The sequence below is a fragment of the Thalia democratica genome, chromosome 9, assembly GCF_965202585.1.
Source record: "Thalia democratica chromosome 9, ktThaDemo2.hap1.1, whole genome shotgun sequence".
In the NCBI taxonomy this organism is placed as follows: Eukaryota; Metazoa; Chordata; class Thaliacea; order Salpida; family Salpidae; genus Thalia; species Thalia democratica.
The window spans coordinates 32,799,060-32,825,829 of NC_139173.1; the positions used below are offsets into that span (position 1 = coordinate 32,799,060).

The window sequence follows — 26,770 nt, forward strand, 5'->3', positions numbered from 1 at the left end:
GTATTTTAAAAGTTATATAACAATTAGCTACTTACATTTATTTTAACTAATCTTTTGTAGTTTGATTTTTTTTTTATTGACCAGTAAAATGTTACAAATAAAATTTTTTAAATGAATGCTATTACACTCTTAAACTAAAGCTTTAGTTGTGTGACAACTTTTACTTACAACTAAATTTAATGAAAAGTTTAAAGTTTTGGTGATTTTCAAATAAAATACACATTACACACAGTTCATACTTGGTAATTTATTTTAAATTTACTGTAGAGTGTTTTGTAATAATTGTATAAAACAGTTTGTAATCAATGTACAAACTAATTTGATAGCGCCCAAAGAGAGTGATACAGAGCAAAAAGTATCCAAATACAAAGAACTGGCAAATGGTAAAATTACCAGCAGTGAATCAACTAATGTCTACAAAAAGTATGTATTTTATTCAAATATACTACTCTTTTTTAACTGATTTTACATTTAATTTTGTAGTTATGAATATTTTTGTTGATATTTAAAGTGAAACTAAAGGCTAAGTTCTGCTTTGTTTTTGAAAATTAAGTATTGTTTGCATATTAAACTTGAAAAAAAAATCAAAACTTTTATAGTCATAATAAATAAGGTTTACAGTGCAAGTAAAACTAGTTTATAATATGACAAGCTATATAGTTAAACTGACAAGCTCCTGTTTAACTTGTCAAACGCATTTTTATCATATGTACAAGATTTTGTACATCATATAAATTTATTATACCATGTTTTGAGGCACCAAAGTTTAAGCTTACAGTTTCTAAAAGTTTAAATTTTTAACAGTAGATAGAAATATGGTCGCTTAGATAAGTTTAAATACTTGTGGTACTTGTAAAAACTTAAGTACTTACATTAGTTCAACAACTTGATTTTTTTATACAATTGCAAAGAATATGATTTTTATACAGAAATTACGTCACCACCCCAGACAGGAAAGGCAGGACTTCAACCAGACCACCACCCCAGAAGAAGACCAAGTCCACAGTTAGAAGTGCAAGTAGTAGTTCAAACAAGAAACCCAAAATAGTTCAAGCTGAAAAAGTTGTTGGCAAAAGAGACACTCAAAAAAAACCAACAAAACTACAACCCAAGAGGCAAAAAGTAGTTGGTAAAGATAACAGAAAAGAAACTAAAAATGATAATAAAAAAGTAGTGAACAAAACTACTAAAAAGGAAGCTAATAAAACGAATCAAAAACTGGTGAAAAAAGGTGGTACAAAAGAAGTTAAAAAAGAATTTCACAAAACTATCAAAACAGAGGTTGACAGCAACAACAAAAAAGAAGTTTATGGAGATTTTTTCAGCGACGACGATGTTCCTCTTATCAACCTCAAAAAGAAAGAAGTAACAGCAAATAAGGCTGAAGTAGCTGTAAGTAAATGTCAGGCTGCGGCTAAAAAAGAAAATGTGGCAAATAGTAATAAAGCAACTGAAACTAAAATTCCTCAAAATAAAACAGCTGAAACTAAAATTCCTCAAAATAAAGCAACTGAGACTAAAATTCCTGAAAGTAAAGAAACTGAGACTAAAATTCCTGAAAATAAAGCAGTTGGGATTGAAATATCTAAAATTAATGCAATTGAGACTAAAATTCCTGAAAGTAAGGCAGTTGAAATCCAAACTGTGGAAATCAAGTCACCTCAATCCAGCTCAGTCATCTTAAAGTCTCCAAGAGTTGTTAAAGAGAGTGAAAAATCCCAGACAAAAGTAGCTGAGGAAAACATACCAGCCGATGCCAATAAGGTTGCAAAGTCTCCAGAAAGTCATGAAAACAATAAAAAAATAATAACAGAGACAGTTCAGGATAAATCTTGTGAAACTGCTTCAGACGTTGTAAAACCCTCAAAAGTACTTAGAAAAGACCAAATGGTTAAAAAAGAAGCAATCAATGCTGTGAAAGTTGAGCAGGCTAGCCCTTCTGTAACAACTGCTAATGATTTGAAAAGTGCTAAAAATGATCAAACAGTAGAAACTGAAGAAAGTAAACCGGTGGAAATTAAGTCTGCTGCTTCTGCATCGACCAATGAAAAACCTGCAAAATTCACTGAAAAAAATCAACAAGTTGAGACAAAAGTAATAGAAAAAATAGAAGTCAAGTTGGCTGATACTAATGCAACATTTGTAAAACCTCCTAAAGCAATAAATGAGGACAGAGGAATTGAAACAAAGCTAATTGAGGGTGTGGAAATTAAGCAAGCAGACTCTACCTCGCCAACTTCAAAATCTTTGGAAAGCATTGATAACAATCAAAAAGCAAAGGCAAATGAAAGTGCACTAGTGGAAATCAGGTCAGCAGATTCTTCTTCAGCCAATGCTCCAAAAGTCTCTGAGAGAGATCAAGGCGTTGAAACGGAAGCAATAGAAGCTGTTGAACTTGAGCATGATGATTCTATTTTAAAAATAGAAAAAGCTAAAGTAGCTCAAGTAGATCAAGCAGCTGAAAAAAAAGTAGTGGATGCTGCAGAACTTGAGCAAGCTGACTCCACGTCAGCGGCTGCAAGTAGTTCAAAAAGTCTCAGAAGTGATCAAGAAGCACACGCAAAGGACGAATTAATAGGAAATACACAACCTGTAGTAACTGAATATGTGGGAGTAGAACAAGCAGACTCTACTTCAATGGTTGTTGAGACAAAGATGAGTGAAAAAGTGGAAATTTTGTCACCAGACTCTACAGACTCTGCTTCAGTTATTAAAAAGCCTCAAGAAAACCTTGAAAAAGATCAAAAATATGATGCCAACGTAATTCATGAAGTGGATTCAGCGGGCTCTATTTCAAGTTTAGCAAAATCTCAAGAAACATTTGAAAAATATCAAGATATGGAGACAGAAGTGGTTGAACAAGTAAAAGTTGAACCGCCTGAGTCTGCTTTGATAAATGAAAAATCTCTTGAAAATGTTGAAAGCGAAGAAAAAGTTAAAAATAAAGAAATTGAAGAGGTAAAAACAGAAAAGTCTGAAACTAGTTTAGTGGAAGAAGAATCATCTATAGTTGTTGATGAAGAAGATAAAAAAGTAAAGGCAAAAGAAGTTGAAACAGCGGAAATTGATTCGGATAAATTTACTATAGCAAAAGCAAGTTCTTTGAAAGTGGTTGAAAATGATTGTAAAGTAGACGCGAAAGAAATTGAAGCTGTAGAAGCCAAGTCAGATCACTATTTTTCAACAGCTGAAAATTCTCAAGCAACTGTTGAAAATGATCATGAAGTAAAGCTAGAAGAGAAAGTTGCTTTAGAAATTCAGTCAAATAAATGTACTCCGACAACTGAAGATTCTTCAAAAGTTGGTATAACTGATCTCAAAGTAAAGCGTGAAGAAAGAGAAGTTGTAGAAACTAAATCAGTTCACTGTACTTCAGTAGTTGAAAACTCTCTAAAAACTCCCAAAGTGAAGCGTGAAGAAAGAGAGGTCGTAGAAATCTTGTCACCCAAACCCACATCCGTCATACTGAAGTCTCCAAAAGCTGTGAAAAGTTATTCAAAAGTCAAGGCAAAGAAGAGCAAACCAACAGAAGAGCAATCCAAAAAGATCTCAAGAGAAACATTTACTGTGTCTGAAGTTGAAATTAATGATGTGAAGGTAGAACAAAGCGAGGTGAAATATTTTCAAAGCGAATTTGACACAGACTCAGAAGATGACCTGCCTTTAAACTGCATAAAAAAGGTTTTGAAAAGTGAAAAGACCAACGCTTCATCAAAAGGTTCTTTCTCTAGAAAATCTAGCAAAGAAAGTCTTCCTCTTAAAAACAAAAAGCATGCGACTACTTCAGCAAAGAATGTCAAGCAAGTATCACCGCTCGGATCTTCAAATAAAATTGGCAACAACGCAAGAAAAATCTCAAATGAAAAGAAGGCCGCCAAAAAAGCTTTGTTTCCCGCCAAAAATAAATCACCTAGGGGTTCAGAGGAAATTACAATAAATTTAAAAGGTGAGTTTCTTTGTATACTAAGTAATATTTATGATTTTTAATCTTGCTGTTATTTTAAATTATGGCGGAATTTAAATGTTAAATATCAGCTATAAAAGATTTTTTGTTTATTTTGGTAAGTTTTGAAATTATAATTAATTATAAAATTATTAGAAAAAAGAGTAATTTAAAATGTTTAGGTAGTTTCTCCTTTACAACAAAAACAATTTGTATGTTTACTACTTTTGAAATATAACAAGCATTGATTGTATAATTTCTTTTATGATGTATAAACATACTATAAAAGACAAAGAGTCTAAAAATATTTAATTTCACTTTTTAAATTGAAACTAGAGAATAGTTTTTATTATAGCTTTAACTTAAACTGCTCTAATTTATGTTTTAAAAGTTAGATTTTAATAAATCACTAACTTAGTGTTTTTGTATTTGAATAAATTTATTTGTTTTTTGTTTGTATTTTACAAAGCTATAAAGTTTAAATTTTATCTATACATAGTTATATACACAATCTAAATACAACAAAGAAAAAAAAAAGTTTATTTATATCTGGTTTAAATTTCAATATATTTTTATTGCACGTTTTAAAAGATTTTAATGTTATTAAATAAATGAAATCTAATAATACTAAAAAACACTAAAATATTTTTGTTTTATATAATTAAATACAATATTAACGCTCCCAACTCAATACATAATGCAGAATAGTTTTATTTATTTTAAAATATTCAAGCGTTCAAAAAAGCTGTACCAACAAAAATATTCTCTTAGCTATACAATTTATCGTCAACCAAACTATTTAATGCAAAAACAAATAAATAAAACACTCTCTCAAGTTTTCTGTGATAGTTTATACGTATTACACTACTTTTCGTCAGAACTTAACAGTAGAACAATTCTAAAACTATGAATAAGTTTTTAAACAAAAACACAAAAAGTTTAAACTAACAAAGTAATAAGCACAATAAATAATCAGTGTAAAGTAATAAATAATTAAACTCAAATACTACTAACGGATAAAAAATAGATAATTTAACTAAATAAAGACACTTTATAATCAAATTCCTTCTGTTTACACAGTTCTGGTTTCTCCAAAAATATAGAGATAGCCTCCAACTTCACGAAAAGAGAGTGTTTTATTTATTTGTTTTTGCATTAAATATGAATTAGCTGATAATGTTAAGTATTAAACCAAACTATTGTTTTTGAAATTGTTAATCAGTTAAGGCCATAGGGGGGGGTAGGCCATGTTTTTTACAAGTTGATCTTATTTTATAGAGTTTTTACTAAGCTTAAAGTTGCTTTTTACCGTTTTTAAAAATTCGAATTAGTTTTTGAGATATGGCCGGCCAAAGTCGGGCCGCATAACAGGTTCCTTATGGGGAAGGAAAAACTAAAACGGCGAAAAAAGACTAATGCATTCAAAATCTATCTCCTCCTTCATTTTTTAAGCAATCTTCTTCAAACTTTCACAGTCTATTCTTTATACAATAACAAAAAAACGTTATTTGTGACTTTAAAAAATTTTAAGTAAAAATACCTTTTTTTTGAAAAAAAAATTTTTTTTTGATAAAAAATCACTTTTTTTTTATTTTGTCATAAAATTTTTTTTTTTAAGTTATTAAAATTCACAAATAACGTTTTTTTCTCATAATGTAAGGAACATTTCCTGAAAATTTGAAGAAGATTGCTTGAAAAATGAAGGAGAAGATAGATTTTAAAGTCCGTTTTTAAAAACTCGAGAAAAACGGCTTTAAAGTTACCCTCTATATACCCTTTATAAAGACAACCCTTTATATAACCGGTCATAAAAAAAAAAGTTACTTAATATTTTTAAAATCTAAAAAAAGCATCTGAAAGATTATGAAATTTACTATAATATAAGTCTGTATGTTATTTTTGGTCAAAAAATGGCTTCTACCCCCCTATGGCCTTAACAAACAAAAAAAAAGTAAATCCAAACAGCTAAAGATTTTACATATTGTTTTATTTTAATGATGATTAAAGTAAGGGAAATAATGAGTTTCACGAAAAATCGATGTTAGCTATTTCTAACATTTTAGCATCAGGGTTTCCCAAAGTTTGTGATGTCAATCCCTTTAAGTAGTTCTTGATAATCAGGGGCAATCAATAGTAAGAGGGCGAAAAAATTGTAATTAACTAGTAAAAAGACAATATCTAGAAAAAAAAAGGGGTTGGGGCAATATTTTTTTAATCATACCTAAATGGGTGATTATGAGAAAGAACTTGGTAAACCCTGTTATAGATTTATCTGAAGAATACTTAAAACAGGGGTCGGCAAACTGCGGCCCGTGGGCCACATTAAAATTTTTATTAAACTAGTTTAATATACTAATATTTTCGAAAATACAAAATTAAAATTTTAGTGTTATAATTAAAGGATATTCTATCGCCTAATTTTTTTTTGTTCAAAAAAATTGTCTTTAAATATGTTTTTTAAAGCACATAAAAAAACGTTCCTTTTCGACCTGCCGACCCCTGACTTAGAACAAAAGTAACTTCAAAAGCTGTACCTCAACAGTCATAAAACTTGATTGCGTTTCAGGAAGAAGGGAACCGATATCGATCAGGGTGACTCCCGTTGTGAAGCGAAAGTGCTCGATAGGCGGCTGTGACAGGGACGCAGAAGCGGACAGGATCTACTGCAGCAAGGACTGCATACTGAACTTTGTCAAGCAGAACAACAACAAGGAAAAGGTTGGTTATTTTATTACGATAAAATATTTATTAAATTATAAGTATAGTAATGGCTGCATACTAAACTTAGTCTATTAGAATATTTCAAGGGTAAAGGTTATTTTGATATTTGTAATATAATAATTGTTTATTTATATACGTGATAAGGATTGCATACTGAACTTTGTCAAGCAGAATAACAACAGGGAACAGGTTATTTTAATATTTGTAACAAAGTACTTGTTTATTTATATAAGTGATAACGATTGCACACTTTACTTAGTCAATCAGAATAATAGCAGGGAAAATGATATTTATTTTATTAGAATAAAATAACTATTTAGTTGTAAAAATAACAAAGGCTGCACACTAAACTTTGTCAAGCAGTTTTAGTAACAGGAAAAGGTTGTTTTTTTTATTATAATGGAATAGTTCTTTATTTATATAAATTGCAACGACTGCATGCTAAATTTTCGAGTAGAATGTTTAAGGGGAAAATGTTATTTTGTTTTACTGTAGTTTGATAATTTAAAGTTTCAAATAGTTTTTAATAAAAAAAATAATATGTTTTTATTAGTTTTGTGCAACAAAAAAATTATGTGTCTCATCTAATTTTTATAAGACCACAAGCCATTATGAATATTTAAATGCTGACCTGTGATTTATTTTCAAAGTTACAATACCTACCTGTGAAAAGTTATCAAAGTTTCTCATAAAAGACTGACCTGTGAAATGTTTTTGAAATTTCTCTTAAATACTGACCTGTGAAACATTTCCAAGCTTATTGCTCTGGATAACTCATAAACTATAATATAAAAAGTATGATCTCATGAAATGAAAAAAAAAATGTTTTGCAATATTGTAAACAGGTTTCAAAAAACCTAGAACCCTCGAAAAACCTGGAATTTGACAATTAAGGGTAAAAAAATACTGGATTTGAGAAATTTTGAAAAAAAAACCTGGAATTGTGATAAACAAAATCACTAAAGAACCTGGAAAAACCTGGCATTTTATACAACTTTTACATTTTTCGATTTGACAAAAAAATCTATTGTAGAGATAAAAGATTTTGTCTTCATCGAATTTTTTTTCTTAAAAAACACATTTAAAGAAGCTTTAAGATATATTTTCAATGTTTTTATACTATTTAACACAGTTTTTTACCTTAAACTTAAAAACTGGAAATAGACCCTAAAACATGTAGTTTTAAAAACCTGCAAGAAATTCACAAAATCCGAAAGAATTTTCTCATAAACCAGTGGCAATCTTGTGTAAGAAAAGAACAGTAATGAAACCTTAACTTACAACTTAATTATTAGTAAAATTTTTTTACATTTCGTAATAAAATATTTTACTTGCAGGATTGCCACAAAACCTGGAGTCCTGGAAAGTTCTGGAATTTGACAATCTTGGTTAAAAAATGTGGAATTTGAATAATTAAAAAAAAAAACCAGGAACTTTAAAAAATTTTTACATGTTAAGTAGAAAAGTTTTGATTTGACACGAAAAATCTGTCATATAGATTTAAAAGTTTTGTCATCGTTAAAATTTTTATTTTAAAACATATTTACAGTAGCTTTACAGTATCTTCTCAATGTTGCTTTACTATTTGATACATTTTATTTTACTTTAAGCGTAGTTTTAAACTAAAAATAGATCCGATAACTTGTACTTTTAAAGTCTTGAAGAAATTCAGAAAACTTGCCAAAAACCAGTGGCAACCCTTATGAAAAGAGTCATTTAAAAAGTTTTAAGTTAAAAAATAATGGCTGTTTTTTTGTCAACATATAAACATTTATTAAAACTAATGATAATTAAACATGTATTTAAACTTTTTTAACGTTGAAAGTTTTTAGTCAATATTGCTTAAACACTTTTAAATTGACTTTAATTTATTTAAACAATTCTGTATACTCTAATTCATATCTCAATTAGTTTATGTAAGTCAAGTTAACCACATTGTTTATGAGTTTCATGAAAAAAACTTGCATATCCCTGAAGTTACAAAACAGCTTCTTTAACATTATTGATGTTTTGAAGAAAAGTAGTTTTTAACAAAATTATATGTGTAGTTAAAAATGTAAACTAGTTTTTCAAAAGTCAGTTACTTTCCAAAACAAGCTTTTAGATTCAACTCCAAACATACAAAGTAGAAATAAATACCTTCGAGAGTTAAAATGGTTTAAAAATTAAAAAAAAATGTGTCATAGTTCTTTGAAAATATTTTTACAGAACTTAAATTAAATTTTATTCAATCTAGAGCTTCTATTGTTTGCCACATTTTTTTTGAATTTAATTTAAAAGTCTTACATATCCTTTAAGTTTTAGAACTAATTCTTTATGATTATTGGTTTTCCAAAAAAAGTATTACTAACTTTTCCAAAATAAGCTTTGACTTTAATTATTTTTATAGAGGAATACTTTTGAGAATTAAAACAATTTTTAAATTACAAAGTGCTCTCATACTTTTGTGTCGCAGAAGTTATTTTTACAGAAGTTAAATAATAATTTTACTCAATTTAGTGCTGCTATTGACAGCCCCCACATACAATCCTAAATCGATAATGCATCGATGACTGAAAGTCCTGCATGTAATGTGTGATAAAAAGCTTTGGTTTGCATAGTATCAAGCAAAAGTAATGTTTTCAAACGAATGAAGCTCATTTAAAGAATATTTTTAAGCGAATTTCGTAAATTTTTCAAATAAGTACTGATTAAAAAACAAATAAGCTAGAGTATTGTACAGTAAATAGATTTCTATATTTTTACACAGTGTTGTAAATAAATAATTATAAGTTAAAGATATATTAATAAAAAAATATATAAAAGTATATTAAACTGCTTATTTAAAATATCGTAACGCCTCATACTTAATAGATGCAGTAATTAAATAACATGTGGTTGTTTTAAAAAATAGTTATTTCTATTAAATGTATTAGATTATTATTATTTTGTTTAAAAATTAGGTGAGAGTTAAATTAAATTTTCTCTGCTGAATTTTGTTAGTAAACATTTTGAACGATTTTTGCATAAAAACTGTTTAAATTTTAGTTATAGCTTAACATTGAAAGTTCTGTAGTTTTGAACGTATAAAAGAAAAAAAAAACAGTAGTAATGTGTTTGAACTTTGATGGCTATAATCAAGTAAAGTAATTAAAAAGGTATCGACCCTGATTTATTTCTATCGTTAACCTTCTCCATTTGAGAAATACTAAATTAAATTAAATTATTAGTTAATTCGAATCGAAATAATTTTTACTCATTAAATTCTTTTTCATCTTTTCCATTTTTCAGAATTTTAAAAATTTTCAAAAGTCTGATTGTGTTAAAAATATGTACATTGCTAACTTTATGAATTTCACAAGCTGTTTTCAAATGTCACAATCACAAACAAACCAATAAAAGCAGTGCTACCTTTTAAATATGTTGTGTATTAAAATGACTTCAAACAAATATTACATTCAGTTCACCAAAACTAGCTTTTATAAAGACAAACCAAAATAATAAATTAATGGTTTCAGGAACATTCCAATCCGACATCGCCAATTATCAAACCGAAATACTCCGATCCGAGAATAATGAATGAAGTGTACAAGCAGCAAGTGCGAAAAATTCTCAACTTGTTAGTTTTAATTTTGAAGGTTTTTTGAGTAGATGTATTCAATTTCTGTACAGTTGTTTTTTGAAAAGTGTTAAACCTAGCAAAATTATTTATACCAAATAAGTTTATTTTTATGAGTTAATTACTTAAGATTTAAAAAGAATGTTGAGTATTTAATTGATAGATTTAAAACTTATTAAGAGTCAGAAATTGATTATTTAAATAAAATATTAGTTTATACAGTTGAAAAAGCATTCAATTTAAACAATTTTTTTGTTACTTAGTCTGTTGACATTGTGTTGCATAAAATTTATTTTCTAATATTTTTATATCATTAAATAAGCATAAAGATTTACTTTAGTTTTTATAACTTAGTTTCGCTTTTAATAGTATTATTATTTTTTTGTTTAATAACTTTATTATGTCAATGTTTTAATTTTAAGTTATGTAAACTTATAAACATTTCTGTCCCAGCATATCAGTCAAGAAAATAGTTTTAAGATAAAGAATATATTTTCAATTTACAACTTTTTCTGATAAAAAAAGTGTTGGTATAGCATTTTATTTATTACTAAAAATTTAATAATATTTAGATAAAAAGTAAAAACATAAGCAAAGTATCTATATATAATTTATAACGTCTGTTGTACTTATTTTTATTTATTTGTACCAAACTTTCTTTTTGATATTTATAATATATTTTCCGTTGAAGCTTTCACACACTAAATTTTTCCATGCAATTTTGTTTGTGTAATCTACTATTTTTTTTTACTTTTACCTAATTAACCAAAAGCAAACTGATTAAGTTAACTTTGAAAACAGTTAACACGCCCAATTAGTTTTTTAATTTCAAAATGAATACAGGCTTGTGTAGTGATTTTGCAAGTTTATCTTGACTAAAGAGCACTGGTAGTAATGCCACTGCGAAACTCTGGTTTTAGAATCTTAATAAATAAACTTAGAATCACTGAATCGTTTATAAATAAAAATTTTAAAGTTTTTGTTTCGGTTAGTCATAAAATTAAATTTTTTGTACAGCTCAGCCCAAGAAAATGCAAAAGAAATAAGAAAAGAAAAAGTTGTCCGAGTTGAAAAGCCTAACTTCGTAAGTGAACACCTCTATTACTATGTGTGTTAAAAAAAATGAAAATAAAATGGTTCTAAAGTTTTATATTTTTTCCAAAAAAAAAAAAAGAAAATCTAAAGTTTAAACATCAAAGAATATTAATTGCTTTCAAAAATAAGTAATCATTTTAATATCTATAAACATTTAATCCATCAATTAGATGAAAACAAAAAAGGTCTCGAGTGAAAATTCTCACAAAACTCGTGAAATTCCACCCTGCAGCCCTGCTCCCGAAACGCCGAAGCTGGTAAGTGGGTTTTATTAAAATTATTATGAATTTATTATGTGTTTTTGTAAAATAAACTAATAATGACGTTGTAAAATTTTTCACTTCAAAAAATATTACATTTAAATGTTCAAGATTGTTAGGTCGCTTTTCAAGTGTAACGTTTTCGTTAATGTGTTTCTAAAGCATTAAATTTACAAACAGTCGAAAACAAAGAAGCTCTTAAGTGAAAATTCTCAGAAAACTTACGAAATTCCACTCTGCAGCCCTGCTCTTGAAACACCAAAAGCGAAAAAAGCCAAAATAGTCGAACCTTACACGCCTCATTTGAGCGCGGAAGACGCCGCCAGGTTTCCCACGTACAACCCTCAACCCATTGTTAACAGAAAGGTTTGGATTGTAAATATTTATGTACGGAGTATAGTCTCAGCTGATTTTTTAGTATCTTTATTTTTATTTAGGTGTTAATGATTGTTTTTAATTGTTTACTTTTGTAATACTGTTTAGTTGTTGGTTGTACTTACTTTATTTTTTCAAGAGAAAGTTACTTAAAAACATGCATGCTCTTTATTAGGATTTTTCTCAAGGTTAAAGCAGTTAAATCATTTTTCAACAGTATGTTATGAGTAAAATTTAGCATTGTACTTCTTACTTTATACCTGCAAATTTTTTTTTTACAGATTTCAAAGCATCAAGCCTCCCAAAAACCTCAAGTTAAAAAGATGAAGAAATCAGAAAATACAAAAACAAGTGAGAAAAGCAAACTCAACTTGAAAGTCACTCAACCGAAACCGACTGGCAAGGGATTGAGACTGTGTGAAACCGCTGTAAAGGTTTTCATATATTTTTATAATTTTTTTCTATTAAGGCCATGTTTATTTAAAATCGACATTTATTTTAAACTACTATTTGATTTAGATCGTTTTAGTCAAGAGTAGATATTTATCATTCTTGGTTAATCGCTGAAATAATTTACAGTTTACATTTCAACCGTACAGTTTTTTAGTATTTTGATATATACTCTGGACTTAAAAGTTGTATTTTTATGGAACAAAAATCACAAATCACGAAACCGCCCAACTTGAACAACGTTGAAAAAATCACAAACGCTCGCTTACAAAGGTTTTTATAAATTTATTCAACAACCACAAGTAAATAGTTTCATGTCAAATTGTTACTAATGGGTTACTAAATTTGCAAACCTAGTTCAAACCTAGGTTATAAACAACTGTTAGACTTTAGCTAAATGATCTTTAATTCTTTCTAAGATCTTTATAATTTAAATACTATTTTCCATCCGTAATTTCGGTTAACATTTCCATATTTGTTATATTTTAATCATTTTTTGCTGATAACGTCCATAGTTTTTAGTTTTGTGTTTTTTAACTGTTTAGTTTAGCTTATTAATAATTAATACAAAATCTTTATGCGTTGTTTTTTTATTCTCCTGTTCAAAGTCACAGGTAAGAATATGGGTCCGTATTTTGCGCATTATGTTTTAAAATATGTTTTTATAGCTAACAAAAATACTTTTGATATATTTTAGCACATCTATTTTGTTAATGACAGCATTTGAAGTGTGATACTTATAAAACAAAATTTATTTCATTTCTGTCTATCTACCGGGCTAAAAGATATTTTTCGCAGCGCAACGAACAAGTCTTCCTGATGCTCTTATCGTTTTTTTCAAACGTTTGGTCAATGACAACAAATAAAAACTTTTACTTTTCAAAGTTTAGTATAAATACTGAATTTTAATCTTTTTTACCGAAGAGACCACTAAGTCCTGGTAACCCACCACCTGAAACCCCCTAGACAATTTCTTTGAATTTTATAAAGTATTTTGTTAACTAGGTGATGACTTTTATGTTTCAATTTTACCTAATACTTACTTAATTTCATTTTACCGGATAAAACTGTCCGGATAAGTGAATAAGCACTGTACTTACTTAATTTCATTTTACCGGATAAAACTGTCCGGATAAGTGAATAAGCACTGTACTTACTTAATTTCATTTTACCGGATAAAACTGTCCGGATAAGTGAGCGTCCGGATAAGTGAATAAACACTGTACTTACTTAATTTCATTTTACCGGATAAAACTGTCCGGATAAGTGAGCGTCCGGATAAGTGAATAAGCACTGTACTCACTTAATTTCATTTTACTGGATAAAACTGTCCGGATAAGTGAGCGTCCGGATAAGTGAAGTCCGGATAAGTGAATAAACACTGTACTTACTTAATTTCATTTTACCAGGCGAAAAGATCACTCTCACCGGGCAACCCCCCGGCAAGCAAGAAGGTGAAATCAACGTTCGAGGAACTTCTGCTCGGAACCGACCAGAAGATGCTGATGGCTAAAAAGAGAGCTGAAAAACTGAAGAAACAAAAAGGTTGTTTTGATTGTTTGTATTTTAGTTTTACGTTCGATTTGAATTTAAAGACAAACTATGTGTGATTGTTGTTAATCAGTTAGAGCGCGGAAAAACTAAAGAAAAAAGTTAATTTAGATATTGTATGATGATCTTTTGCAAATTAAATTGACTTCGTATTTTTGTTCTCTCCAATCGACTCATACTTTGTGCGCTCATACCAATATTGTCATTTATGCTATTTATAAGTTTTAAAATGATAAACATAAATAATAATAAAAAAATTTGCTAAATAATTAATTTTTCAAAAAGCGCGGGAAAAAGCTCAGAAAGTTCAGATCGCGGCGACCGGCTACACCCCGGTTGCCAAGGAGCAGCGCGAGAGGTTGCTGAGCAACAGCAGCACCAACAGCAACCCTGAACCCGCGCAAGTTGAAGCGAGGCCCCAGCAACCCCAACAACCGCCACCCCAGCAACCGCAAGTCCCGCTGACCAAAGGTGAGAAGGACCGGTCGAATGTGAGAGAAAGCATCAAGGTTTGAATAATTTTTTAATATTTTTGCTAATACAAAGTTGATTTATGTTTAATACTAGTTTGAAAACCACACACAGTATTAGTGAAGTTTTTTTCAACATTTTTTTTATGTTTTTTATGTTTAAAACTAATACTAAATTAACTTATGTTACTTTTGCATTTGTTTCACGCAATAATTAAATTAAGTTTTGCATAGCTTTGTTTTAAGTTTTCATGTTGAAAATTTTACATTTTGAGTCTGGAATGTTTTAAAATGCACAAAAGTATGTTGTTGAACTTGTTATTTATTTATTGTTGTTAAAAAAAAAACACAATAAAAAATATTTAAGTTTGTAAAACTAATCAACTTTATTTTCATAGACACAATGTTAATTTACTTAAAAAATAAATTTTATTAACTTAACTGATAAAAAAGTTCTAATATAATTTCCAGCAAATACTGTTCAAGCGATCAAAAGACACTGATCCCAGCGAGGGACTGAGGATGGCGATGCAGTCGATTGAGAGGCTCGCCAACAAGATAGAAGACGCTTTGTTCAACAAGTTCTCCAATGTCGACAGCAAGTACAAGAGCAGATTCAGAAGCATTTTGTTCAATTTGAAAGTGAGATTTTTGTATTGAAGTTGTTATAACAGTTGTGTATTGATGCTTAATAATTTCACTAATGATGAAATTAACCTGTTTAAATTGATTCAGAAGCATTTTGTTCAATTTGAAAGTGAGATTTTTGTATTGAAGTTGTTATAACAGTTGTATATTGATGTTTATTAAACTCACTAATGATGAAATTGATCTGTTTAAATTGATTTAGAAGCATTTTGTTCAATTTGAAAGTGAGATTTTTGTATTAAAGTTGTTATAAAGTTGTATATTGATGTTTAATAAACTCACTAATGATGAAATTGATCTGTTTAAATTGATTTAGAAGCATTCTGTCCAATTTGAAAGTAAGATATACCGTAGTTAACATTGTAACATAGTTATATAGTATGATAATATTAAAGTATTGAATAAGTTATTTAACTTTTAATTTCTACATGCTAATATATATATATATATATATATATATCATCCGTGCTAATACAAAGTACTTACTAACTGCATAGCTAAATTCTAATTAAAATTATTAAACTATTTATATTAATTAATTTACTTTTAATTTCGAAATGGTAATACATATTTCATCCGAGCTAATACAAAGTATTTACTAACTGCATAGCTAAATTAAAATTAAAATTGTTAAACTATTTATTTTTAATTTACTTTTAATTTCTACATGGTAATACATAGTTCATCCGAGCTAATACAAAGTATTTACTAAGTGTACGGCTAAAGTAAAACTAAAATTATTAAACTTTTTATTTTTTTAGCTTAAGTAAATTTTCAATTATCAAACTAGGATGACAAGAACGTGAACTTGTGGAGAAAGGTCATCCTCGGCACAGTGACGTGTCACAATTTCGTAAGTATGACGTCAGAGCAGATGGCTTCGGAGGAGTTGAGCAATTGGAGGCAGAAAAGTGTCAGTGATGGGTTGGATCTGATACAAGTATGATTGTTTTTATTATATTTGAAAAAAAACTTAGATAGACAATGATTAAGAGTCTTTTAAATTTTGTTATGTTGTTTATTTACTTATTGTGATACTCATAGCTTTGCATAAAAAATAGCCATTAGTTTTATTGACACTTAAAGCTAACAAAAAAGATCTTGACAAACATTTACATCCAAGTTATTTATAAAGACTAAATAAACACCAATGAAAAGACATTATTATCACGACTAATTCTATCAGAAACAAGAAGCGGAGAAGGTGGTATTGAGGCCGATGGCAAAGATAACTCACAAGGGAGTCATTGCGATAAACGAGGACCTTTCAGACATGGCGGCCAATATCAGTAACAGTAACAATCAGGTTTGTTTAAATTGTTAGTTCTAAAAATAAAGTAAGTGGTGAAAAAATATTTTAATTTAAGCTTTAAATGTTGTTCATTTAGTAATAAAAGCCAATATGGCCACTGATATAAGCTATATAGACCAAGTTTGATTCATTTATTAAAAATTTTTCAAAACTGATTGAAATAGGCAAGAGAAGTAAGTGTAAGTACCAACAGGTAATTTTGCTGTTAAAAATAATTTAAAGTTCTTACTTCAGCAGGGTTCGTGCGTGTCAGGCTAAATCAGGCTGAGTCAGGCTAAATCAGTTTTTGTTTGAAAAAAGTTGAAAAACGTCAGGCTAAATCAGTTTTTTTGTTTAAAAATTTGAGAATCTCAGTTTTTATCAGTTCAAATGCTTGAAAATTTTTGATTAAAAACAATTGAGAAATCTTTTTAAAATCAAATTGGGATGTGAATTTATTCATAAATAAAGATTTAGTTATTAAAGACGAAATCAGTCAGTATTTGTAAAAATAAATGCTTAAAACCTTTCGTTGAACTCTAAAAAAAATTAAAGAATCTTCGTTATTTTGTTTCGAGTAGATTATATACGTCATAATTATGAAAATTCATAAAAAAAAACAGTGTGAACATCACAGTTTAATGTAACAAATTAGCTGTTTGTTTAAATTTGTTTACATCAGCTACGTTTTTCAGAGCTTAGTTGGTTGAACTGTTTTAATTTCTAATTTAAAGGCTTTATACCAAATACTTTTTAGATTAAAACTCTTAGCAGTTTATTCATATATTTTACTGTTTGTTTAAAGTTATTAGAGATATATACAACACTAAAACTTAGCTTTAAGATATAAGTACTAAGTTTTGTGAGAGTACAAATTTTAAGTACAATTCATTTTTCTTTACAATTACAAAATATTAAAGGTTTTTTATTTGAGTGTAAGCTTTTTAAATCTGATATGCCATCAATAATCACTGTATTTATTTAGAGTTTAGTATTTATAATTATGTATCAATTTTAAGTTTTAGTCAAAATACTATAATTAACATTTTTTACTTTTTTTAATACTCGTGTAAGCGTTTCATTTTAAATTTTAATAAAACACGACAATACACGTTGTTTTATTATAAATCTTCTGGTTATAATGTTTATACTTAGTTCATAGTTTAATTGAACAATTGCGTTTAGTAAAAATATTGAATTTTTACACTAGTAATATGTTAGATATAACACTTATTTTAAAACTTATCACTGAATTTGTTATGTTAAGGGCATAGGGGTAAAATCACATTTTCACAATTTAGTCTTATTTATTGAGTTGTAACTAAGCTATGAGTTGTTTTTTCCAGATTTTTAAGGCTCAAAATATTTTTGAGATAAAGCTGATTGAAGTTGGAGACTATAATAGTACCAATCAAGAGTCAAGACCCCCTAATACCTAAAATGACTTTTAAAGGGGATTTTCCTTACTTTAAAAAAATGTCAGGCTAAATTGGTCTCAGTCAGGCTAAATGAAAAAAAATCGCGCACAAACCCTGCTTCAGTCTAGTCAGCAAAACTTTCAATTTAACAGTAAATATTTATTTTATTTTCTGGAAAGCATCAATCATCAACAACTTAATTTAGTTGCTTTTATCTTTAACGATTGATAATTGTTCTATTAAACAAGGAGATGGTTTTGATAACATGACAGATTAAAAGCTTTTGACGTGTATTTTTTAGAATTACCGTTAAACTATTGTTTTTTAGTTAGCAGGAGATTTATAACCAAGTAATTTTTGTTGTTTTAAAACTTTATATTTTAGACGAACTTCAAGAAATAAACATTTTTTTTAACAGCGTAAACCGAGTAAAGATTCAGTTGAGGATTTGGAAGAATTTGGCGAAAATACAACATCTGAACATAATACTCATGATTATGATTCTAACTGCAGAATTTGTACTGGTTAGTTAAAAGTGATTACTTTATTTCAATTATTCCATTTAAAAAAAATATAACTTCATAACATAAAAATAACATGTACGGTTCAAATCGCATCGTTTATTATGTGTATTTAAATATTGTTTGGTTTGCACTCTTGGTAAAACTAATATACGAACCTATAGGTTTGTTGTCGATTTTGATTAATTGTTTTTTTAAAGGCCACCAAAAAGAAAATGTCAGCTTCAACGAGCAACTCGGAATCACCGATAATTCCATCACAAAGTGAGTTTAATTCAATATTATTATTATTATATTGTTTATTGTGCAATGTTGAACTCAGGCATCAAAACCTGAGCCACTTAAACAGGACACACAAAAAGAGAAAAAGAAAATAAACTTATATTCAACACTTTAAGATAAATTATATATATATATATATACAAAAACATAATTTAAATGAAAACACAAGTTATAAAATATAAAACGTTATTAATTTTTTTAATTATATTTTCATAGACATCAATGATATCAGCAAGTAAGTAGTTTTATTACAAAAATTTTATTAGTTTATTATAATTTGAATAAACAGTAATGATGTAAGCATGTCAACAAATGAAGATTTAGCTGAAGATAATTTAAATGAAAGTTATAACTCACAATCGACTAGTGTTCAAGATAATGAAAATGAAAACAAGTATGTTTAATGTTGTTATAATTAATTATTATTCATTTAAGTTAATAGTATGCAATGTAGTTATTTGTGTTAAGTTGTTGGAGTTCCTTTCAAAGTTTTAAGAAACAAAAAGGTTTCAACTTATCACGATAGTTATAACTATATAATTAATAACTTTAGCCTTTTATTTATATTTTATTTTTTAGATTAACATGTTGTTCAATATGTAACTTTTTTACTAAACAGTTTCATGTACTCAGTCTGATTTGTCAATATTCGATCAACTATAAACAATGTCATTTAAGATTTTTTATGTAAAATATACAGGTCGGTTGAAGTTGAAGAGGTCAATGATACGAAAGAGAAAGAAGAAACTGAGGAAAAAGAAGCAAACCAAAATAGCCTGAACAAGATAACAGAAGAACAAACAAATGTAGACGAAGTGAAATCCCCTCGAGTCGAACGAATTGAAGAACCTGAAGAAGAAGAAAAAGCCCCCGAAGTGGAACCGCTTTGGGAGGGAATAATAGGAATGGTGGATTTGAACCCCTTCACTGCAAACATGCACCCTGTTAGTGAGAATCATTAAAACAAAATATATATTGCCACAACTAGCAAGTTGTCAACTGGTTTCCAATGTTGCTATTCATTAAGAAAGTTTTTGAAAGTTTCAAGGTTTTATCCACGTGATTCAATGACACAAACATTACATTATAACATGATTAAGCTAAATTAATATTGTAACAAAAATTAAACTCTGTTAAACAAGGTTAATTTTAATATTTTTTCCAATGACAGGTGTGCGGAGACTGTCGTCTTCTGAAGGAACATCTTCCGACAGATGTAAGGTTGGGAGGAAGAATTAAGCAGGAACAGGTTTATATTTATTATATTTGTATGTATATATTTAGTTTTATTTTCGCTTTGAATGTATGCATTACTAAATTTTTGAAGATATTTGTAGTTGGAGATTCTCAAGAAATTGTTAAGGTCGATTATACCTAATTAAGCGTTTCTGAAGACGGTTCGGTTGTGAAATATTAAACCTGAAGCGGAGTAATATGTACTCACACATTTAACTTACTACTTCCAACTACCTTTTCTGTTTATCTATATGTTATACCTTCTGTATACAACATCCAACTACCAGGTTTGGAGATACGTAAAAGAAGTGAAAACAAGGAGACCGGATAAAAAAGTTTCAGTTGTCAGGTTTCACTGCGGATCGGATCGGGACAGTGAAGCTTACATCGACATGATACAGTATTTTCAGAAGAGAAAAAGGTTTGCTATCTGTTTAATTGTTTTTTATTTACTTTGAAAAAGTGAAACATATGTCGATATTATTTAATACTTTCTAAGAGTAAGAGGTTTGTTGCTTCTTTTTATTTTCAATTTTTTTAATTTTTATGATTAATTCAACCTAAAGTTTTTATATTTTGTCTGAAAGCTTTTCAACTGCTATTAATACCAATATTTCCAAAATTATTTGTTCTTAAATCGTTCTAGAATTTTCTTCAAACTTTAAAAAAAAATGTTGAGGTTTTAGCTTTTGAATCTCGTAAAACAAAACAAAAACACACGCTTGATTGAACAGCTACATTTAGTGTGATTTTATCTTTAACAAGATGTGGCAGTGCCTTTTTACAGAAAAAAATTCTTAATTGGATAAGAATCAATATCAAAAACATCCATCAACATATATTGTGCATAATTTCACCAAAATTATCAACCAGAAAGCAGCAATAATAAATACATTCATTGATAAAAAAACAATCCACCAGGTTCGGAGTGGTTAGCGGGTTGGAGGGGAGCAACATCAAGGACATGTACGTGTTGCCGCTGATCCAGGGCAGGGAGGTGTACGAGGAACTGGTGGAGCTGACGGGTGGGGAGGTGAACGTCGGGATGGGGGAAGCGAGGCAGCACTCCATGTTGATAGGGCTGATCATAAGGCACGAATTTGAAGTGTTAGTTTGATTGTTGATAGTGAATTAATATAAAATGTTGATAGGGCTGATCATAAGACACGAGTTTGAAGTGTTAGTTTGATTTTTTAATAATGTATCTTTACGATGAATAGATAATACTATATGATGATTGGGTCGATTATTAGGCATGGATCTAACGTGTTAGCTTTATTAAATTGTATAAAAAATATACATTTATCCAGAAAAATTTTATACATTTTGGTTTTTCTTTATACAGTGCTTATTCACTTATCCGGACACGTTGGGCAAGATTTTTATGTAAAGGTGTCCGGATAACTAAAAATCCGGATAACTACAAAAAATCATTTTTTTCTTATAATAATATAACTGCTGCATATAATGCAATGCATAGTAAAATGTTATGGTAAAAACAAATACATAGTAATTGTAAGTAATATATAATAAAATTATTAATAATAAAATCTATACTTAAGGTTAATTAATTTATTTTTTCTACGGTAGAAAAACATCAGGCTTTCTAACCCTCTGCAACTATATACATTTTTTATGGGTCAAGCAAGTAAAGTTCATCATTTGTAATTCCACTTGCCCTAACTATCAATTTAAGAAAAAATATTAGTTTCAGTTTAGGTGAAAATATAAATTAAATTTATCTTTAAAAACAAAAAATAATTAATGTAAACTATCTCTTAAATGAAATGAAAGACTTTTTAATTAAAAAAACTTTGACTAAGTTTAAAGTCAATTTGACAGAAACATATCACTCCTAACAAACTATTTTTTAATGGAAATTTTACTAAAATTAGAAATAATACACGTTTGTTTTATAGTTTTTCCACGTTTTTCAGCAGAAAACTCGTGGAATTTAAAAAGTTGCGAAACTTTTTGAATTAATTTCTGTGTTTAATTTTTTTTGAATTTTCTTTTGACCGAAACTGCCCGGATAAGTGAGCGTAAGTGAAGTCCGGATAAGTGAATAAGCATTGTACAAATATTATCTAAGTTGAGACTATGTTTGTATTCACATCTTCAGTTTTTGTTGTTTTTCAAATATTATTAATTATTTGACGAGAGTTTAAACGTGGTAGTATTTTTGTCTTTAAGATCTTCTGTTGTAATTAATCCCAAAAATTTCATAAAAACATCAAAATTATTTGCTTTTGGTAAGTCATTTACCTAAAAATTATTGTCATAACTGAACTTTAGATTGTGAGCCTGTAACTTTATCATAATAAAGTTTTAAAAACGTTTAAAAATTTAACAGTCCTGAACTGGACGACACGTTCACCAGCACCGAAGACTTTCCACAAACTGACGAAGCAAGGTACACGATTGATCAGTCCAACTACTCAACCGTCAACTCGACCGCCAACAAAGTGCTCGACATGATCAACTCTGTGAGGAGGATTCCGGTTCTCAACTTCTTCAATACGTCAGGTTGAATAAATATTAATATTAATTGTTTCTATTATATTAAAAGCCACCATACGTAAGAATGACTAATCTTAATTTTGCTGAACTTTTTATTTATTTGTTTTTTATTCAAGTTTAAAATAAAACGGTTTATTAACAAGTTTTATAACATGTCCTAAATAAAATTTCAATAAATTTTCTTACAATGTTAAAAAACCAGTGCTCAACTCCTTCAATACGTCAGGTTAAAATTATCAGTTTTTTTTTTTAATTAGGATAATAATATTAGTAAATAATTAGATTTCGCTTGTTTGTATTTTTGTTGAAAAAACATACGCCATTCTGTCTTATGTTCTGCTCAACTCGTTAAATAAATCAGGTTTGATTCAGGTGCTTTAACATACCATTAATGTTTTTAAGCTTGCCTCTTTGCAAAAATTTTTTACTGATAAATGGTATGTTTTGGTAACAAGATGTAGCTAAATTTCTTTGTTTTTATAAACATAAAGTTTATGTAGTTTATCAGAAGAAGAAAAAGTGAATAAAAACATTAGTTGCAGTTGTTACATTAAAAGCAACCATACAAAAAACATACTATCCTTGATTACGCTAAGTTTGTTTCATACTTGTTATCAACAGGGTTGCCACTTTATCTGGAAACCTGGAAAAACCTGGAATTTGACAATTTAGGCAAAAATAACCTGGAAAAACCTGGAATTTGAGAAGTTTTGAAAAAAACCTGGAATAACCTGGAATTTTGATGAAAAAACCTGGAAAAACCTGGCATTTTAAATAATTTTAACATTTTCAGTAGTAAAATTTCGATTTGACACAAAAAATCTATCATATAAAAATTTTTTGATTAAAAAACACATTTAAAGTAACTTTTTATTATCTTTTCAATGTTTTTATACTATTAAACACAGTTTCTTATATAGAAATTAGCTTAAAAATAAAAATAGACCCAATAATGTGTACTTTTAAAAACCTGGAAGAAATTCGGAAAACCTGGAAAAAATTTTGAAAAAACGAGTGGCAACCCTGTATCAATTGTTTTAGCAAGCTGGTAAGACTTGTTATGGTTGGTTGTGTGATGTTCAAGCTGATTTCTTTGCAATGCTATTTCGTGGTAAAACAAATTTGTTATAAGTTAATAATAAATACTGATTACTTTACAACTCCTTGAGGTATTTATAAAAGGTTAACTTTTTTAATTAGAAAAGAGTTAAAATTAACAAGTTTATTATTTACTTTGTAAAACAATTGAAACCTTTTTGTTTGTCCAAATTTTTACAACATAGAATTTCATAGTGTTTCAAAAAAAAAAAAAACTAAATAAAACTTTAAAATATAATGTATGTTCTTAAACATTTTACTACTTTTCCTATTAAAAATTCCTATTAATTACATAAGGTATTTACATAAACGTTTTTTGTTGACAGTTATATTATAAATAGTAGTGCAGTGATAAAATAATTTTTTTTACAGCTAAACCCTTTTAGCATTAAACAATTAAAATGTTTTAAATTTTTTCTAGTCATTAAAGTATGTTTAAAAACCTTAGCAATAAAACATATGTAAACAAGCTATAATTTTATAATTTTTTAACACAACCTAAATCTTGATATTATAATACATATAATTTAATTTAGTTTTTCATAATAACTGAAGAAAATTTAATTTATATTTATAAACAGAAGAGGAAATTTCTTCACACGATATGCAAAACAACAGAAAAGTTAGTATACATATTTTGCATTTTTTCATATAAATTTAAAAAAAACATTTAAAATTTTTTTGTTTTGAATTTTGGAAAGTTTTATAATTTGAAAAATTAGAAACCATTGTTATGATTAAGATTTATTGTACGTTTTTTATACGAATATAAATAATTTTTAAAAGTAAACAATAATATATGCTAATTATTTATTCAGTTTTCACAAGTTAACTATAGTTTTAATTAAGATTTATTGTACGTTTTTTAATACAAAAATAGATAACTTTTAAAAGTAAACAAATACAATTATTGTTTTATAATAAGATGATAATTTTTTCAGTTTTCATTGCTGGAATCATCAGATGAGGACGTGAGTAGCGAAACGCAGGTAATTATTTAATTTTAATTTTATTTATTATTTTAATTATTGTTACCAAATCGAAATAACAAAACACGAGTAGTACTTTGTTGCTAACTAAAATAACGAAAATTAGTTGTGAATAACAAATATGAATGTAAAATGACGTAGTTTAATGTTTAGAAAAAGTGGTAACCAAATAATGTTTTCAAACACATATCAATTATTTTTTAAATGCAGTCAAAAAAATTGTTGTTCCGGGCGTTAAATCAATTGTTTAATTCAACTAAATGTGAATAACGTTTGGACCTTTTTTTTTTGCAAATGTTTTGTAATATATGATAGAATTAATTTTTATCATCATTTTCTCACGGTGATAAAAAAAAAACATTAAAAGATAATTTTAATCAGCAAAGTCTTAATTTTGTCAATATTTATAAGATAAAGCATGTCAGAAAACTACTTAAAAGATTATTGTCATAAGATGTTATAAATTTTGCTAGATGTTTAACTTATATAATGAATGAATATATATAATGAATGTGCAAAAATATTGCAAGTGTGCATCAATATTTATTTTTGGTGCTCAAAGAAATCTTGTTATTTAAAGCACTGTTATTAAATGAGTGTTTTGTAATAGTCTATTGCTAGTTCGAGTTTATTTTGTGGTAATAAAGTGATTGTAACCAACATCACATATATTTTTGAATTAAATTTTTCTTCAGTATGCGCAGTTAAAAACAATAATAGAATAAGTTTTAAATCCTATTCGTTGACGTTAGTAAATGAATTTGAGTATACAAGCGACGCGATATATATTTTTATTTTTAAAGTTGTCATCAGTTTATGTTTGTTTTTGAATTAAAAAATAACAGTCAAAACTTGTTGAATAATAAAAATAGTTACTACTGATTGGTTTTATTTTAAATGACTACCAACTCTTACAAAAAGTCTTTGTAAACTATTTAGTTTTTAAAGTTGTCATCAGTATATGTTTGTTTTTAAGTTGAAAAAAAATCTAATATTAAAAAAAAAGATACTGTTAGTAATTTTTCTTTTAATTAAGTAGCAATTTTTACAAAAAGTCATTGTTAAGAAGTAAGTTAAGTTAATATTTTTTAACTTGTTGTTTGTTAGCGTTGAAATATGAATTTTAAATGATATATACATTAATGGTAACTTTGGAATATGATCTTAATCAGCATAGTCATTGAGTAATCATTGCTTATTAAAGCACATAAAATTTTCTTGAAAAATTAAAAAAAAATAAAATTTCATATTTTAGTATTAAATTCAAATTTCGTTAATATTTGCACATTGAAAAGTGATATCAGTTTGACCTAACCTGGAATTTTAGACAGTTTTTTTTTTAAGTATTGAAAATTAGCAACCACAACAGCTCTTTTGGTTTGTTCACTATAAAACACTTACGAGGTCTTTGGCCAAAACTTAGTTTGCAAAATAAATTTTTGAAAGAATAAATATAAAACACCTACTTTAACTTAAGTAAACGTTTTGTAATTTTTTAGAACATATTTTAAAGGCTGCCTGGTTAAAAAAGTTATTGTTTCGCGTTTTACATACAAAACCTTCAAAATGTAAATATAATACATAAAATTGATTTTAAACTATGGAACAAAATAAATAAGCATAATTTTTTATTCTTAAACATTTTTGTGCTTGTGACTAATTAATGTTTGGTTTTAGTAAAACTAGTTTGCTTCTTTTAAAGAGATGTTCCACATTTGAAATACAATAAAGTTTTACAATCAAATCCGTATAAATAATAGACAAAAAATGTTTCAACCGCTATTTGTTCTTAAACTAAATTGTTTAATAAATAAATTGAAACTCATTTACTATTGTTACAAAAAGATTCCCACAAACACTTGCTTCATAGGAGGTTATATATACAAAAACAATTAGGATAGAATTAATGTAGTTTGTTAGGATAGAATTTTTGAGGGAAACATTTCCCCATACAGTTCTTAAATTCGTTGATTGTGCACAAATAATTTTTAGTGTTTAAGAAATTTACATGAATCAGAAGACACCATGTTAACAGAAATGTTTCATAATCCTCTATAGTATTTTGAGTTTATTTTAATACCGATAAAGTTTTTTCACCAGCATCAAAGATGAATTAAATTTTACCCCAATTGATTAACAATAAATAAAAAAAAAAATTTAAAACCTACTCGTTAGTTAAATGAATTTGAACATACATGCGATGTGATATTTATTTTTGTTAACTTCCTGTAAGTTTATGTTTGATTTTAAAACTGTTGAAAAATTTATATCAACCAAAGCTTATTAACTATCAAGAATAAGTAC

The 26,770-nt window shown here is 27.7% G+C and overlaps 1 protein-coding gene across 2 annotated transcripts in view; it reads left to right on the forward strand.

The window, feature by feature from the left end:
• Window positions 1-26,770, forward strand: part of LOC145843793 (uncharacterized) — a 50,871-nt gene that overhangs the window by 4,156 nt on the left and 19,945 nt on the right. For both annotated transcript variants that reach the window (XM_082951021.1, XM_082951022.1), the window contains exons 3-25: window positions 327-423; window positions 930-3,946; window positions 6,510-6,661; window positions 10,162-10,262; window positions 11,280-11,346; window positions 11,528-11,614; window positions 11,798-11,983; window positions 12,274-12,426; window positions 13,852-13,987; window positions 14,279-14,502; window positions 14,935-15,105; window positions 15,902-16,051; window positions 16,298-16,417; window positions 18,239-18,344; window positions 18,542-18,605; window positions 18,913-19,017; window positions 19,324-19,567; window positions 19,795-19,872; window positions 20,147-20,280; window positions 20,781-20,966; window positions 22,213-22,385; window positions 24,059-24,099; window positions 24,419-24,466. In XM_082951021.1, the coding sequence (XP_082807147.1) occupies window positions 327-423; window positions 930-3,946; window positions 6,510-6,661; window positions 10,162-10,262; window positions 11,280-11,346; window positions 11,528-11,614; window positions 11,798-11,983; window positions 12,274-12,426; window positions 13,852-13,987; window positions 14,279-14,502; window positions 14,935-15,105; window positions 15,902-16,051; window positions 16,298-16,417; window positions 18,239-18,344; window positions 18,542-18,605; window positions 18,913-19,017; window positions 19,324-19,567; window positions 19,795-19,872; window positions 20,147-20,280; window positions 20,781-20,966; window positions 22,213-22,385; window positions 24,059-24,099; window positions 24,419-24,466 (5,840 nt within the window). The remainder of the gene's footprint in view (window positions 1-326; window positions 424-929; window positions 3,947-6,509; window positions 6,662-10,161; window positions 10,263-11,279; window positions 11,347-11,527; window positions 11,615-11,797; window positions 11,984-12,273; window positions 12,427-13,851; window positions 13,988-14,278; window positions 14,503-14,934; window positions 15,106-15,901; window positions 16,052-16,297; window positions 16,418-18,238; window positions 18,345-18,541; window positions 18,606-18,912; window positions 19,018-19,323; window positions 19,568-19,794; window positions 19,873-20,146; window positions 20,281-20,780; window positions 20,967-22,212; window positions 22,386-24,058; window positions 24,100-24,418; window positions 24,467-26,770) is intronic.